Source organism: Pan paniscus, chromosome 5 (genome assembly GCF_029289425.2).
Source record: "Pan paniscus chromosome 5, NHGRI_mPanPan1-v2.0_pri, whole genome shotgun sequence".
Taxonomy (NCBI): domain Eukaryota; kingdom Metazoa; phylum Chordata; class Mammalia; order Primates; family Hominidae; genus Pan; species Pan paniscus.
In genome coordinates, this window is record NC_073254.2 from 180,505,227 (window position 1) to 180,519,745 (window position 14,519).

The following is a 14,519-nucleotide window of genomic DNA, read 5'->3' on the forward strand; positions in this document are numbered from 1 at the left end:
GAGAACTTACATGACATGCTGGCTAATAAAAAAGTAAAAATAATTTGGTGATAGATCACTGTGAATCTTGGCATATAGCTGAGAAGGAGGTTAAAGAATTGAGTAACATTTCTGTAGCAAAACTCCCTTCATTCCCACTGATTTATTTATATGGAAAAATCTTCTTGGCCCATAAATTTATAAAAACGAAAAACAGAAATAGAATTAATTTTGAGCCCTAACTCATTCTAGTAATAAATAATATATCCACTGATTTCATGACCTAACTAGAAAAACTTAGACTCGCTTTTGGCCATGGAGACGTACATTTCCAACAAAATTTTACTTCTGCATAATAATTATTTCTTAAAATTTATTACATCTTATATTTTTTATCAATTATGGTCTAAAGATAATTGTAATTATAACCCAGGCAGAAAAAATCCAATATTTAGAGACTTATTGCCACAGGAAAATTTTAAAAATTAAATGTCAATTTATATATGTAACTTATTGTACATAGAAGTATGGTGACAAAACCTATAAAATATTTTCTACATGAAATACATTACATTAGAATAAAAGTCTGTGGAAATGAAAATAAGAGCTCAAAGAGAAAAAAATTGATGTCAAATTTCAGACTATTAAAGAACAGTCTGTTTATAGCAATTGGACACCTGATAGCATATAATATTCATACTCTATTGCAGCCATCCCTTCCTTTTTGGCACCAGGGACCAGTTTTGTGGAAGACAATTATTCCATGGATGGAGGGAGTGGGGGCTGTTGGGGGAGATCGTTTCAGGATGAAACTATTCTACCTGAGATCATCAGGCATTAGTTAGATTCTCATAAGAAGTGCGCAACCGAGATTTCATGCGCCGCTCACAATAGGGTTCACGCTCCTATGAGAATCTAATGCCTCTGCTGAGCTGACAGGAGGCAGAGCTCAGGCGGTAATGCTCGTGGCCCACTACTGCTCACCTCCTTCTGTGCGGCCTGGTTCCTAACAGGCCACAAACTGGTACTGGTCCGTGACTCGGTGGTTGGGAACCCTTGCTCTATTCAATACACTTAAAAGAATGATGTTGGCCAGGCGCGGTGGCTCACTCCTATAATCCCAGCACTTCGGGAGGTTGAGGTGGGCAGATTACGAGGTCAAGAGATCGAGACCATTCTGGCCAACATGGTGAAACCCTATCTCTACTAAAAATACAAAAATTAGATGGGCGTGGTGGCGCACACCTGTAGTCCCAGCTACTCAGGAGGCTGAGGCAGGAGAATCGCTTGAACCCGAGAGGCAGAGGTTGCAGTAAGCAGAGATTGCTTCACTACACTCCAGCCTGGTGACAGAGTGAGACTCCATCTCAAAAAAAAAAAAAAAGAACAATGTTATAACAACATAGTATACTGAAAATTACATCCTTTGCAGTTATTTAAACTGACAAAGGATATTTATGTGTTAATGTAAACATACGCATGTGATACCTTTTCAAAATTTATTTAAAGAGTATATGAGCAAAAATGTTTACAGATCATTGATCTATACAAAAGATAAGGTGTTTTGAAGATCTGCATTCTGGCATGTCTCCATGTGTGTTTTCTTTGTTTTCTCAGTTTGACCTTGTCTGTGTCAATGCGTGGATGCTGGACCTCACCCAAGCCATCCTGAACCTCGGCTTCCTGACTGGAGCATTCACCTTAGGCTATGCAGCAGACAGGTAGGTACCAATGTGACAGCCATTTTATGTCACTATAATACCATGCATTAATACGGGGAGAAAAATGTTATATGTTAACTATTAAAACAATATTTTTGCTAAATTTGCAAACAATTCTTGATTCCATCATTCATGACATCCACACTTGGTTGGTTTGACTAATTCTTTTCTTCTCAAACTTCATCTCCTTATTCCTTGAACTTCACAAAGGTCTGAGGCTGTTCCCGGTAGGTCTGAGAGCATCAGAGTGAAAACACAGACCTCCAAAGCAGGAACATCATGACTGGGTTGATGCACTGTTGTGCTGAATACTACAGAATCAATCAATTTGATGTGCTTCAGTAACAACTTACTGATTGTGGTTTTATTAATTTAGTCATAAGATTAGCCTATTCCTAATTTGTTTCACCTAATTTTTTTTAAAAGAAGTCCTTGTATTTTATTCTACAAATGTAAAACTCTGTGAAAAAAATATTTTTCCAAAAACCACTAAAGGAGTTTTTTTCTATTATTTTGTATTCATAAATGCAACTGCCCAATGGCAGGCATGGTGAGTGTGTATATTCAAGACATCATGCTTTCTATTTAAATATTCTTCTTCCTTAAGATTATTGATGCTAGCTATTGTATTCATGTTTAACTCTATTTTTAATCCCAATTCTAACTATGAAAATACTTGCAGTAATTTAATATTCCTCTCTATCCCCCTTAGCAGGATTAATAGGAATATAGACTGGAAATTGCTGACTCATGGCCGTATCTGGCCTAATATTGTTCTGGTTAATCCATCTCTGACTCATGGCCATATCTGGCCTAATATTGTTCTGGTTAATCGAGCCCAGCCCATGGTGGGTTCTTGTGACTGTACCATTCAGTGGGTGATACTAAGTTTACCTTTAGAGAACTGCAAACAGCAATTAATTAGCTAATAGAACAACAAAAGGCCCCATATCCTGTAGCCAATTGAAGATCTGAGTTTAATCAGACCAGTGCTTCAAAATGGGTAGAGCCTTGGGTTTCATTTTCTGTCACTTTTTCTTTCTCTTTCATGTTTCTCTCTCACCCTCTCCACAGCTGTCCTTTGCATGTGAGTTTCTGCTGGATCCTTTCATGTGTGATGCCCTTTCCCCTTTTTCTTCTTTTTATCGATGTCCTTTTCTCCTGTTCTACTTCTAGCCCTTTCAAGCTTCATCTTTCCTTTCCTAATTTCCCCCACATGCCACTCTTTTTTTGCTGGCTACAATTTGGAACTGTGCAGTTTAAATATTTATTTATTTTGTTTTGTTTTTACTCTTTCTAATTTAGATATTAGGTTTTGCTTCATCTGTGTTTTTTTTCTCTTACTCAGTCAATAACCATATCTCCAAACTAAATTAACTTTACTAAAGTGGGGAATTTCCCCTTCCTATATTCTCATAAGTGATTGAGCATCTGTCCTCATATAGGACTTGCTGCCTTGGAGGGGAGGGGCCAGACCTGGGAAAAAGAGGAGCCATGATAACTCTACCTCCTACATTTGGCTTCTTCTCTTCCTCCATATCCATGATTTATATATGTGAAGGAAGAACAAGAAATAACTTAATAGGCCATTTGTCAATGAGAGTACAGTGTAGGAAGGGTGGAAAGTGAATATAAAATCTAGATTGGGGCTTCTGGTTTCCTGTTCAGCCTATAAGGAGCTTAGAATTTGCCACTCAGTCTTGACAACAAGTAAAATGCTGAACAAACTGAAAAATCAATAATTCTTCTCAGATCCATAAGAGAAGTGAGATTACAGGGCAAACTACTACCTTCAGCATCATCCCGCACCCCCAACCCCACTAAATAGAAAGACAGGAGAATACAGAGAATCATAACACAGGCGCAGAAACCTCCTTGAGAGAGCCAGGGTAGATAAACATGAACTGTAATTGATGAATTCCTGGAGGATCAGTGTGGATGACCTGGAGGATTAAAAACTCTAGAGGGACTCACCCAAAGGAGGGCCCAAGCTTTTGTGATTTTTTTTTGTTTTTTGTTTTTTGTTTTTGCCACCTGAAGCTCTACAAGGTTCCAAAGGTGAATATTAAGGAAAATCCCTCATGCTCTGGCAGCCAGAGGGGAAAAGGAACAATTCTGAAATATGCCAGAATATCGTTCTTAACAATGTCTGCCCTCAGGAGAAGATGTTTAACCAGAGCCTAATCTTCTGGGGTTTTCTGAGAGCCTCATTGATCTGGGGGAAGGGAAATACCAACTCCAGCCCCTTCTAGCCTTCCAAGTGGAGAAAGAGAAACACCAAATTCTAGCCTCCTCTAGCTTTCAACTTGGAATAAGGGAAATACCCAGCTCCAGCCCCCTCTAGCCTTTCTCCCCTAGTTCAGAGGAGAGGGATAGAGAAGCACTTGTGAAGTTCACCGTTTAGAGACATAGGTTCACTAAAAGACTGAGAGCTACTCATAGAACCACAGAATGCCTTCCCTCCCCCAACACCTCACCACCAGATTACTAAAGGTCTATTTATAGCAGTTCCGTTTACCCAGTACACCATGTCCACCTATCAAGAAAAAATTACAAGACATACTAAAAGCCAAAACACACACACACACACAGTCGAAGCGACAGAGTAAGCATCAGAACTAAATTCAGATATGGCAGGGATGTTGGAATGATCAGGCTAAGAATGTAAAACAACTATGCCAAGAAGTCTGATGCATAAAGTAGCATGCAAGAACAGTTGGGCTATGTAAGTAGAGAGATGGAAATTCTAAAAAAAGAAACCAAATGAAATGCTAGAGATCAAAAACACTGTAACAGAAATGAAAAATGTTGTTACTGGGCTTATTAGGAGATTGGGCATAGCTGAGGAAAGAATCTCTGGCCTTGAGGATATCCCAGTAGAAACCTCCAAAACTGAAAAAAAAAAAAACCCCACACACAATAACAACCACCTGAAAAAGCAGAACAGAATATTCAATAACTGTGGGACAATTACAAAAGATATAATATTTGTGTAATAGGAATACCAAAAGGAGAATAAAGAGAGAGAGAAATAGAAAAAATATTTTAAACAATAATGACTGAGAATTTTTCAAAATTAATGGCAGACACCACAGATCCAGGAAACTCAAAGAAAATCAAGCAAGATAAACATAAAAATGTATACCTAGTTATATCGTAGTCAAACTACAGAAAGCCAAAGATAAAGGAAAAATTCTGAAAGAAGAGTGGGGGGATAATGTCTTACTATAGTAAAAGAACAATGATAAAAATTACACCCTACTTCTTTTCAGAAACCAGGTAAGCAAGAAGAAAGTGGAATACTTAAAGTGTCAAGAAAAAAAATCCAATCTAGAATTCTATACTGTGCAAAGTTATCATTTAAAAGTGAAGGAGAAATAAAGACTTTGTTAGACAAAAATTGAGGGAATTTGATGCCTTGTAATAAATGTTAAAAGAAATTATTTAGAGAGAATGAAAATGATCTAGGTTAGAAATCCAGATCTACATAAAGGAAAGGCATTGGAGAGGAATAAGCAATTGAGAATATGTTTCTTATTCTCAATTGATCTAACAGATAATAGTTTATTCAAAATAATAATAGCAACAATGTGTTTGGTTGTGTATGTTTATATATATAAGCATACATAAGCATATATAGAGTATTTTTTGTTATAAGGTACTCATACTACTCATGAAGTGATACAGTGTTATTTGAAAGTGGATTTGAATTAGTTATAAATGTATATTGTAAACTCTAAAGCGACTACTAAAAAAAGATTTTTTAAAAAAAAGCATGGCTGATATGCTAAAATGAAGAAAATGTGGAATCCTATAAACTGCTGTTCAATGAAACCACAAAAGCCAGGAAAAAGTGTGGAATACAAACATAAGAATGAAAAATAAGGGAAACAAATAGAAGATGATAACAAATACGGTAGACATTAATCCAACCATGCCAATACTCGCTTTAAATGTAAGATGGTCTAAATGCGCCAACTAAAAGACAGAGATTTTCACAGTGGATCAACAAACAAGACCCAACCATATATGTTGTCTATAAGAAATCCACTTTCAATATAAAGACACATATACACTAATAGTAAATGGATGGAGAAAACTATACCATGATATCAGTAATCAAAGTAAAGCAGAAGTAGCTATACTATTATCAGCAGAGCAGACTTCAGAGGAAGGAAAGTTATCAGGGATAAAAACGGGCATTATATAATGATAAAGGGGTCAATTCTCCAAGAAGCCAATAATCCTTAATATCTATGTGTTTAGTAGCAGAGCACAAAATTATAAGAGGCAAAAACTGTGATAAAACTGGAATGAGAAATAGATTAATCCACGATTTCACTGGAGACTTCAACATCCCTTTGTTGGAAATGGTCAGATTCAACAGGTAAAAAACCTATAAAGATATAATTGAACTCAACAGCATCATCAATCAACTGTATATAATTTTCATCTTTAGACAACCTTATCTAACAACAGCAGACTTAACATTTTTTTCAAGTTCTCATGAAATATTCACATGCAATATTCAAGATAAATCACATTCTGGGCCATAAAACATATATTAGCAAATTTGAAGAAATAAAAATTATACAGTGTCTGCTCTCAGAACATAGTGGAATTAAACTAGAAATTCATAACAGAAGGATAGATGGAAAATCCCCAAATACTTGGGGATGAAACAACACATCTATAGTAACACATAGGTCAAAGAAGAAATCTCAAGAGTAATTAAAAAGTATAGTAAACAAAATGAAAATGAAAACACTGAAGACTTTTGGAATGCAACAAAAACAATGTTTAAAGGGAAATTTATAGCATTGAATACATATATTAGAAAAGAGGAAATATATAAAATCAATAATCTAAGCTTTCACCTTAGGAAACTGGAGAAGAGCAAATTAAACCCAAGGCAAGTAGAAGAAAAAAAAATACAAATTGGAGCAGAAATCGATAAAATTAGAAACAGGAAATCAAGGGAGAAAATAAAACCAAAAGCTGGTTATTTGAAACGATTAAAAAAAAATCAATAAGCCTCCAGTCAGACTAAGAAAAAAGAAAGAGGAGAGAGAGAGGTTGAAGACATAAACTACTAATATTAGAAATAAAAGAGGGGACATTTTGACAGATCCCATGGACATTAACAGGATAATAAAGAAATACTATGAACACTCTGTGTTCACAAATTTGATAACCTACATGAAATGGACCAATTCCTTGAAAGATTACAATCTGCCAAAACTCACCCAAGATTATATAGACAATCTGAATAGGGCTATATCTATTAAATAAATTGAATCAATAGTTAATTACTTTTCAAAACAGGAAGCACCAGGCCCAGACGGGTTCACAGGTGAATTTGCCAAACGTTTAGAGAAGAAACTCTACCAATTCCCTAAAAGCTCTTTCCAAAGATAGAAGTAGAGGGATTGCTTTCTAACTTATTCTGAGACCAGCATTACATTAATACCTAAATTGGACAGACATTACAACAAAAGAAAACTACAGACTAATATATTTCATGAACATAAGTGCAAAAATCCTCAACAAAAATTTGCAAGTAGAATCCAATAGTGTATAAAAAAATTACACACCACAACCAAATACTGTAGCATACCAAGTGTGTAGTATCCCAAGTATGTAAAACTGGTTCAGCATTCTAAAGTCAATTAATGTCATCCATCACATCAACAAACTAAGGAAGAAAAAATGACATGATCATATCAATAGATACAGAAAAAGTATTTGTCAAAATCCAACATCTATATATGACAAAAGCTCTCAGTAAACTAGAAATATAGGGGAACTTCCTCAACTTGATAAGGAATGTCTATTTAAAAAACTACAGTTAACATCATACTTAATGACGATAAACTGTACAGAAGCTTTCTCACTAAGATCAGAAACAAGCCAAATATGTTATCTCTAATAACTTCTTTTCAATGCCATGCTGGAAGCCCTCGCTAATACAATAAATAAGACAAGTAAAGAAAATAACAGGTATACTGATTGGAAAGGAAGAAATAAAAACTGTCTTTGTTCACAGATGTCATGATTGTCTATGTAGAAAATCAAAAGAACAACAACAACAAAAACTCCTGAAACTAATAAGTGAGTATAGTGAAGTTGCAGGGTACAAGGCTAATACACAAAAGTCAACTGCTTTCCTATGTACCAACAATGAACAAGTAGGATTTGAATTTAAAAACATAATGCCATTTACATTAGCACCACAAGAATACACAACACTTAGATATAAATCTAACAACATATGTACAAGATTTATGTGAGGAAAAGTGCAAAACTCTAATGAAAGAAATTAGAGATGATCTAAATAAATGGAGAGATATTCAACATTCATGGATAGGAAGACTCAATATTGTCAAGATGTCAGTTCTTCCCAACTTGATGTATATATTCAATACAATACTAATCAAAATCCTACCGAGTTATTTTGTGGATATTGACAAACTAGTTCTAAAGTTTATATGTAGAGACAAAAGACCCAGAATAGCCAACGCAGTACTGAAGGAGAAGAACAAAGCCAGAGGACTGGCACTACTTAACGTCAAGACTTACTGTAAAGTGACAGTAATCACGACAGTGTGGTATTTGTGAAAGAATAGACCTCTACCAATAGTTCAATGGAATGAAATAGAGGGCCTAGAAATAGACCCACATAAATATAGTCAACTGACCTTTGACAAAGCAGAAAACAAAAGGTACTGGAACAACTGGACAACCACATGCAAAAAAAAAAAAAAAATGAATCTAGACACAGACCTTACACCCTTTAAAAAAATGGATCACAGACCTAAATGTAAAATACAAAACTGTAAAACTCCTAGAGGATGGGATAGGAAAAAAAATCTAGATGACCTTTTAGATACAACACCAAAAGCATAATCCATGAAAAAAAGAATTGATAAGCTGGACTTCATTAAAATTAAAATTTTCTGTGTTGTGAGAGACATTATCAAGAGAACAAATGAAATGACAAGCCACAGACTGGGAGAAAATATTAACAAAAGGCAAATATTTGATAAAGAACTGTTATCCAAAATATATAAAGAACTCTTAAAACACAACAATAAGAAAACAAACAACCCAACTAAAAAGCGGGTCAAAGACCTTAACAGATAGCTCACCAAAGAGAGTATACAGATGATAATAAGCATATGAAATGATGCTCTACGTCATATATCATCATGGAAATGCCCATTAAAACAGCAGTGAGATACCACTACATACCTATTAGAATGGCCAAAATCCAGAACAATGCCAACACCAAATGCTGACTAGGATGTGGAACAACAGGAATTCTCATTCATTGCTGGTGAGAATGCAAAATGAAAGGTGACTTTAGATGACAAAATTCTTACACATTTTTGTAATTCTTACAAAATTAAACATACTTTTACTAAATGATCCAGCAATTGTACTCCTTGGTATTCCAATTCCAACCCAAAAAAGTTGAAAACTCATGTTCACCCAAAAACCTACACATACATGTTTATAGCAGCTTTCTTCATAATTGCCAAAACTTGGAAGCAACCAAGATGCCCTTCCATAGTTGAATGGACAAACTGTGATACATCCAGACTATGGAATATTATTCCATGCTGAAAAGAAATGAGCTATCAAGCCGTGAAAATACATAGAGGAAACATAAGTACTTATTACTAAATGAAGAAACTGATCTGGAAAGGCTACATACTATAAGATTTTAACTATATGACATTTTGGAAAAAGCAAAACTATGGAGACAGTAAAAAAAAAAGATCAGTGGTTGCTAGGGGGTGGGGAGAGGGAGGGATGAACAGGCAGAGCACAGAGGATTTTTAGAGCAGAGAAACTATTTTGTTAGATACTTTAATGGTGGATATGTGTCATTATACACATGTCAAAACACAAAGAATTTGCAACATCAAGAGTGAACCCAAATGTAAACTGTGGACATTGGGTGATTATGATGTGTCCCTGTAGGTTCGTCAATTGCAGCAAGTGTACCACTCCCATGGGGAATGTTAACAAGGAGTATGCTGTGCATGTGTAGGGGCAGGGGACACAGAGTCCACTAAAAAAATTTTAGATAAACTAAGGCTGCTTCCATCTCTACTCTGCTGACTCAAGCAAGATGCTATATGTACATATTTTATGGAAATTTTTATGAAAAGATGTAATAGAATCAAATCTCTTAATGGACATTGATAGCAAACATTTACCAGACAATAATTTGACACCACTATGCTGAACCAATTAACACCAGTCTCTCAGAATGTTGTGCATGATACCTTGTTCCTTTTCCTAAACTATTTAATAACACATATGCCAATGGTGAAAATAAAATACAAAATTTAAGAACGACTGACATTGGCTGTGAACTTTGTAGTTTATAAAACGCTTTCACATTAACATCTCATTTGATCCTCTCTACAACCTCCCTCTAGAAAAAGGTGGGAATAAACAAAAACAAGCAAGCAAAACCTTCGTTTTGAAGACCTTAGGAATTAGCCCAAGGTCTTATGACTGGTAGATGGTTGAGGTGAGATTCAAGGCAAGGCCTTCTGGCCATAACACACCATTCCTTCTTCTTTCTGCCTCTCTGTCCCTATGACTTGACACATAAAAAATGCTAGAAAGTGTCACATCTGTACCACTGGGGAGACTCTATGTGAAACAATAGTTTCAAGGAGGGTCATCTTTTCAGAAACTGCAATCACAAAGGATGCATTCTGTACTTTAAATTTTGTAATTCCAGCCTAGGCAACATAGGGAGACCCTGTCTCTACAAAACATCTTTAAAATAAAATGATATAATATAATATAGTATAACATGGTATGATATAATATAATATGGTATAGTATGGTATGATATAATATAATATTTTATGTTATATTTTCCCATTGTGTTGAAGAAAATGTTTAAGGTGAGCTCTTTTCCTGTCTTTCTCAAAAAGGTATGGCAGGATCGTCATTTACTTGCTATCCTGCCTTGGTGTTGGCGTCACTGGGGTTGTGGTGGCCTTTGCACCAAACTTCCCTGTGTTTGTGATCTTCCGCTTCCTGCAAGGTGTATTTGGAAAGGGGACGTGGATGACTTGCTACGTGATTGGTAAGACATTCTTACACCATCTTCTCTATTTGGAAACTAGGGCCAGATGGCCAACAAATGCTAGTTAATCAACCTTCCTCTTCCTCATGTGTCCTTTAACAAAGGAGATTTCACTGCAGCTACAGTAATTATTTCTGCAGATGGGAGAGCTCAGAGGTAGGATTCTGCGTGCTTTAGAAACTAAAATACCACCTTACTTTGGGAGCCAAATATAGAATATTATAAAGCACTGGGGCAAACTACTTTTATGTACTTCTATACTGTTATAATATGGTTTCTAGCTTTGCTTTATAAGAAATTAATTTTTATAAAATCTCAGTAGCTTCTTGAGGCATTTTTGAGGCATTTTTAAAGCATTTTCTCTGCACTGTGTTATGTGATACAGTTTGAGATTACTTTCCTGTGTTGCCAACTCTCCTCTTTCTGTACAAGTGGGAAACTTTTTACTATGGGAGAAATATGTTCTAAAAATGAGAAGTTCATTTGTGACCCTTGGATACCTTCTATAGCCAGAAAGTTTGACCTTCTGGTGATGGAAGAAAGAAAAAGTTCACTTTACTTTTTTCTCATGTCCCTTGGGAAAGCCCTGGCTACTCCTTTTGGTTCCATTTCTAGCTCGGGACCAGCCACTTACTTTAAGAGTAGTGGTGGATTTCTGACCAGGAAAATGTGAATTCTCATCTTAGATTATTGCTGCAGATCTTTGCACTTCCACTCTCCTCTGTCACTGCTATACAATCTCCAAGCAGTGCGCATTTTGGAGACCCCTGAAGACCTTTCTGTGAGTGGGAGAAGGAGAGAAGATGATTAGAGGGATTGGTTGTCACTGTCTGGAACAGAAAGAGTAACATTGGAAGGCAAGGCATTTTTAAGGAGACAGCCTAGGTGAATCTTCAAAGTTGTGATCTGAGGGCAACAATAAAGTAGCCTATCCCAGGATAATCAGAATATGAGAAACCAATTAGTGGGAAGGGGCAGGAAAGGAAAAGATTTCAGCAATAAAATTTCCCACGTGATTTTTAGAGCATATCATGTCAATGAAAAGTACAACACTGTGGAGAGAATTATCATTTAATAGAAGTTGTCTTGTGATAACGAAAAGTCTTTGTAGAGTCTTATATTTATAATGAATCTTCTAAGGAGACTAGAATGTGCATATCTCTAGAGATACAGTGATAAAATGTAGCCATCTTAACATATTTACGTTTTGATAATTACAATTACCTTTTAAAATAATCATCACTGAAGCTTTCCTAAAACCAACAGAGATATTCTTCGTATTTCCCTACTGTACCCAGAAGAGTGCTGGTCTGGGTGCATAAGAGGAACATGGCAAGTGCCTGTGATAAATGGCAGAGGTGAGAGTGGGAGAAAAGCATTTAGTATCAAGAAGGACACCTCCATCCTTTCTGCAAGTGTGGAAGCCTCCGTATCTGAGTGCTAGCGTGTTCTAGCAATGCTGATGGATGTAACAGGTGTAACATCTCTGTATTTGTTTGTTTATTTTGGAGCTGACCTTGTGCTTCTGTGACCTCTTGTGTTTGTTTTCCTTTAGTGACAGAAATAGTAGGTTCGAAACAAAGGAGGATTGTGGGAATCGTGATTCAAATGTTCTTTACCCTTGGAATCATAATTCTCCCTGGAATTGCCTACTTCATCCCCAACTGGCAAGGAATCCAGTTAGCCATCACGCTGCCCAGCTTTCTCTTCCTCCTTTATTACTGGTAATGTGGTTTTGGTTATCATCATATTTATACTGATTCTGCAGAAATTAGACTCCAAACCGACAAGAAAATGAAAGCAATAAAGGAAATTTTCAAACATCTCTAAAATGGCTACATGCTTTGAGAATTTTTAGAGAATTTTAGGATTTAAAGAGAGTATTTGTTGATGATTTTATTAATAATTGTGAAGAAAAATGAATTAATAAAATACCAGAACACAAAATTTTAAGTAGGGTACTGCATTATGTTTTGTTTTGTAATAAATAGCTTCATGAAAACTATAAGGCAACAAACCATATCTGCCAGTATTTCAACATGCAAGTTAAATGCAATGAAGTCTATTTGTTTCTCTGTGTGTTCTATAAAGCAAATGAATATTACTCAGAAATTCTCTGAGGAATAAGGAAATGTTAAGAGCATCAAAAAATTACATTATCAAAAAGCAACAGAAAAGCATTTGACTTTTGTTGTTGCTGTTTTGAGATGGAGTCTCTCTGTTGCCCAGGCTGGAGTGCAGTGGTGCGATCTCGGCTCACTGCAACCTCTGCCTCTCAGATTCAAGTGCTTCTCCTGCCTCATCCTCCCCAGTAGCTGGGATTACAGGCATGCACCACCACACCCAGCTAATTTTTGTATTTTTAATAGAGACAGAGTCTTACCATGTTGGCCAAGCTGGTCGCAAACTCCTGACCTAAAATGATCCACCCACCTCGGCCTCCCAAAAGGCTGGGATTACAGGCGTGAGCCACCACACCCAGCCAGCATTTGATTTTTATTGGAATGAACATGTTTTAATGATTCTTCTAATTTAATTTTAATATATGGGCAAGTCAGTTTACATAAATCAGATTCCTAAGCTTTTCTTAATATTTACTAAATCCCAATTCTTTTCGTATATGGAATCAATATATTGTAAGATAGCCTGGTTTTGCAAGAGCAATGTCATGTTGATTATTTTGATGAGCAGTGATCCAATTATCAAGCTAGCATTTTTCCCCATCCATTATAACCTTGCAGGAATAATCTGTATTTCAGGGACCTATTATCAACTCTTATTGACTCCTAAATGTATATCTAATTGCAAGATCCATTTTGATAGAAAAACTCAAGGCAATAGATTTTAGCGTTTGAAATTCCTAGACATAACTCACAATAGCCTCCTTCTTTGCCAGGGTGGTCCCTGAGTCTCCCCGTTGGCTGATTACTCGGAAGAAAGGAGATAAAGCATTACAGATCCTGAGACGCATTGCTAAGTGCAATGGGAAATACCTCTCATCAAATTACTCAGAGGTAATTTCTTTTAGTATGAGTAACAAATATTGCTAAAGCTGGTGAATTGATTTTGTTGCCGCTTGTGTACTTAATGTTGCTTCTTAAATTTATATACAAAATATGCATATTATATATATATATGTATGTATGTATATATGTATACACACACACACACTACCAAACATCTGGGAAATCATTTTCAGTTTGACTTAACTGAAAAAAAATCTAGGGAAAAATCATAGGACATATTAAAGAAGAAATGATTATGAAGCTCTATTAGCATTATAGGCAAGGTTAATTGATCATTTCAGTACATATTTTAATAATTGCACCAAGTTACTTGAATTATTATACTTTACTTACTGTAAGCCCCATAATATTGAATCATTCATCTTGATTGTACAAACTGTAAAACTTTTTTTGACTTTTAATTTAAATCTTTAAGTTTGGCCCTGAAAAAAATCTGTTTATTCATACCAGAGCTTGAGCAGTAATGTAATATTTCAGCCTCTAAACTCCTATATGCTGGTCTTTCTCCCTTTCTTCTTTTCTTCCTCCGTTTCTTCCTTCTTCCAAGAAAGGCTTTTTGGATGCCTCTGCATCAGTGTACCAAGAAATAGGGGAGGGCCGGGTGTAATGGCTCACTCCTATAATCCCAGTGCTTTGGGAGGCTGAGGTGGGAGGATTGCTTGAGCCTAGAATTCTAGA

The 14,519-nt window shown here is 35.9% G+C and overlaps 1 protein-coding gene across 1 annotated transcript in view; it reads left to right on the plus strand.

The window, feature by feature from the left end:
* The window catches only part of SLC22A3 (solute carrier family 22 member 3), a 103,950-nt gene that overhangs the window by 47,994 nt on the left and 41,437 nt on the right, over window positions 1–14,519 (plus strand). The window contains exons 2-5 of the mRNA XM_034963198.3: window positions 1,597–1,700; window positions 10,661–10,815; window positions 12,371–12,539; window positions 13,712–13,829. Of these exons, the coding sequence (XP_034819089.1) occupies window positions 1,597–1,700; window positions 10,661–10,815; window positions 12,371–12,539; window positions 13,712–13,829 (546 nt within the window). The remainder of the gene's footprint in view (window positions 1–1,596; window positions 1,701–10,660; window positions 10,816–12,370; window positions 12,540–13,711; window positions 13,830–14,519) is intronic.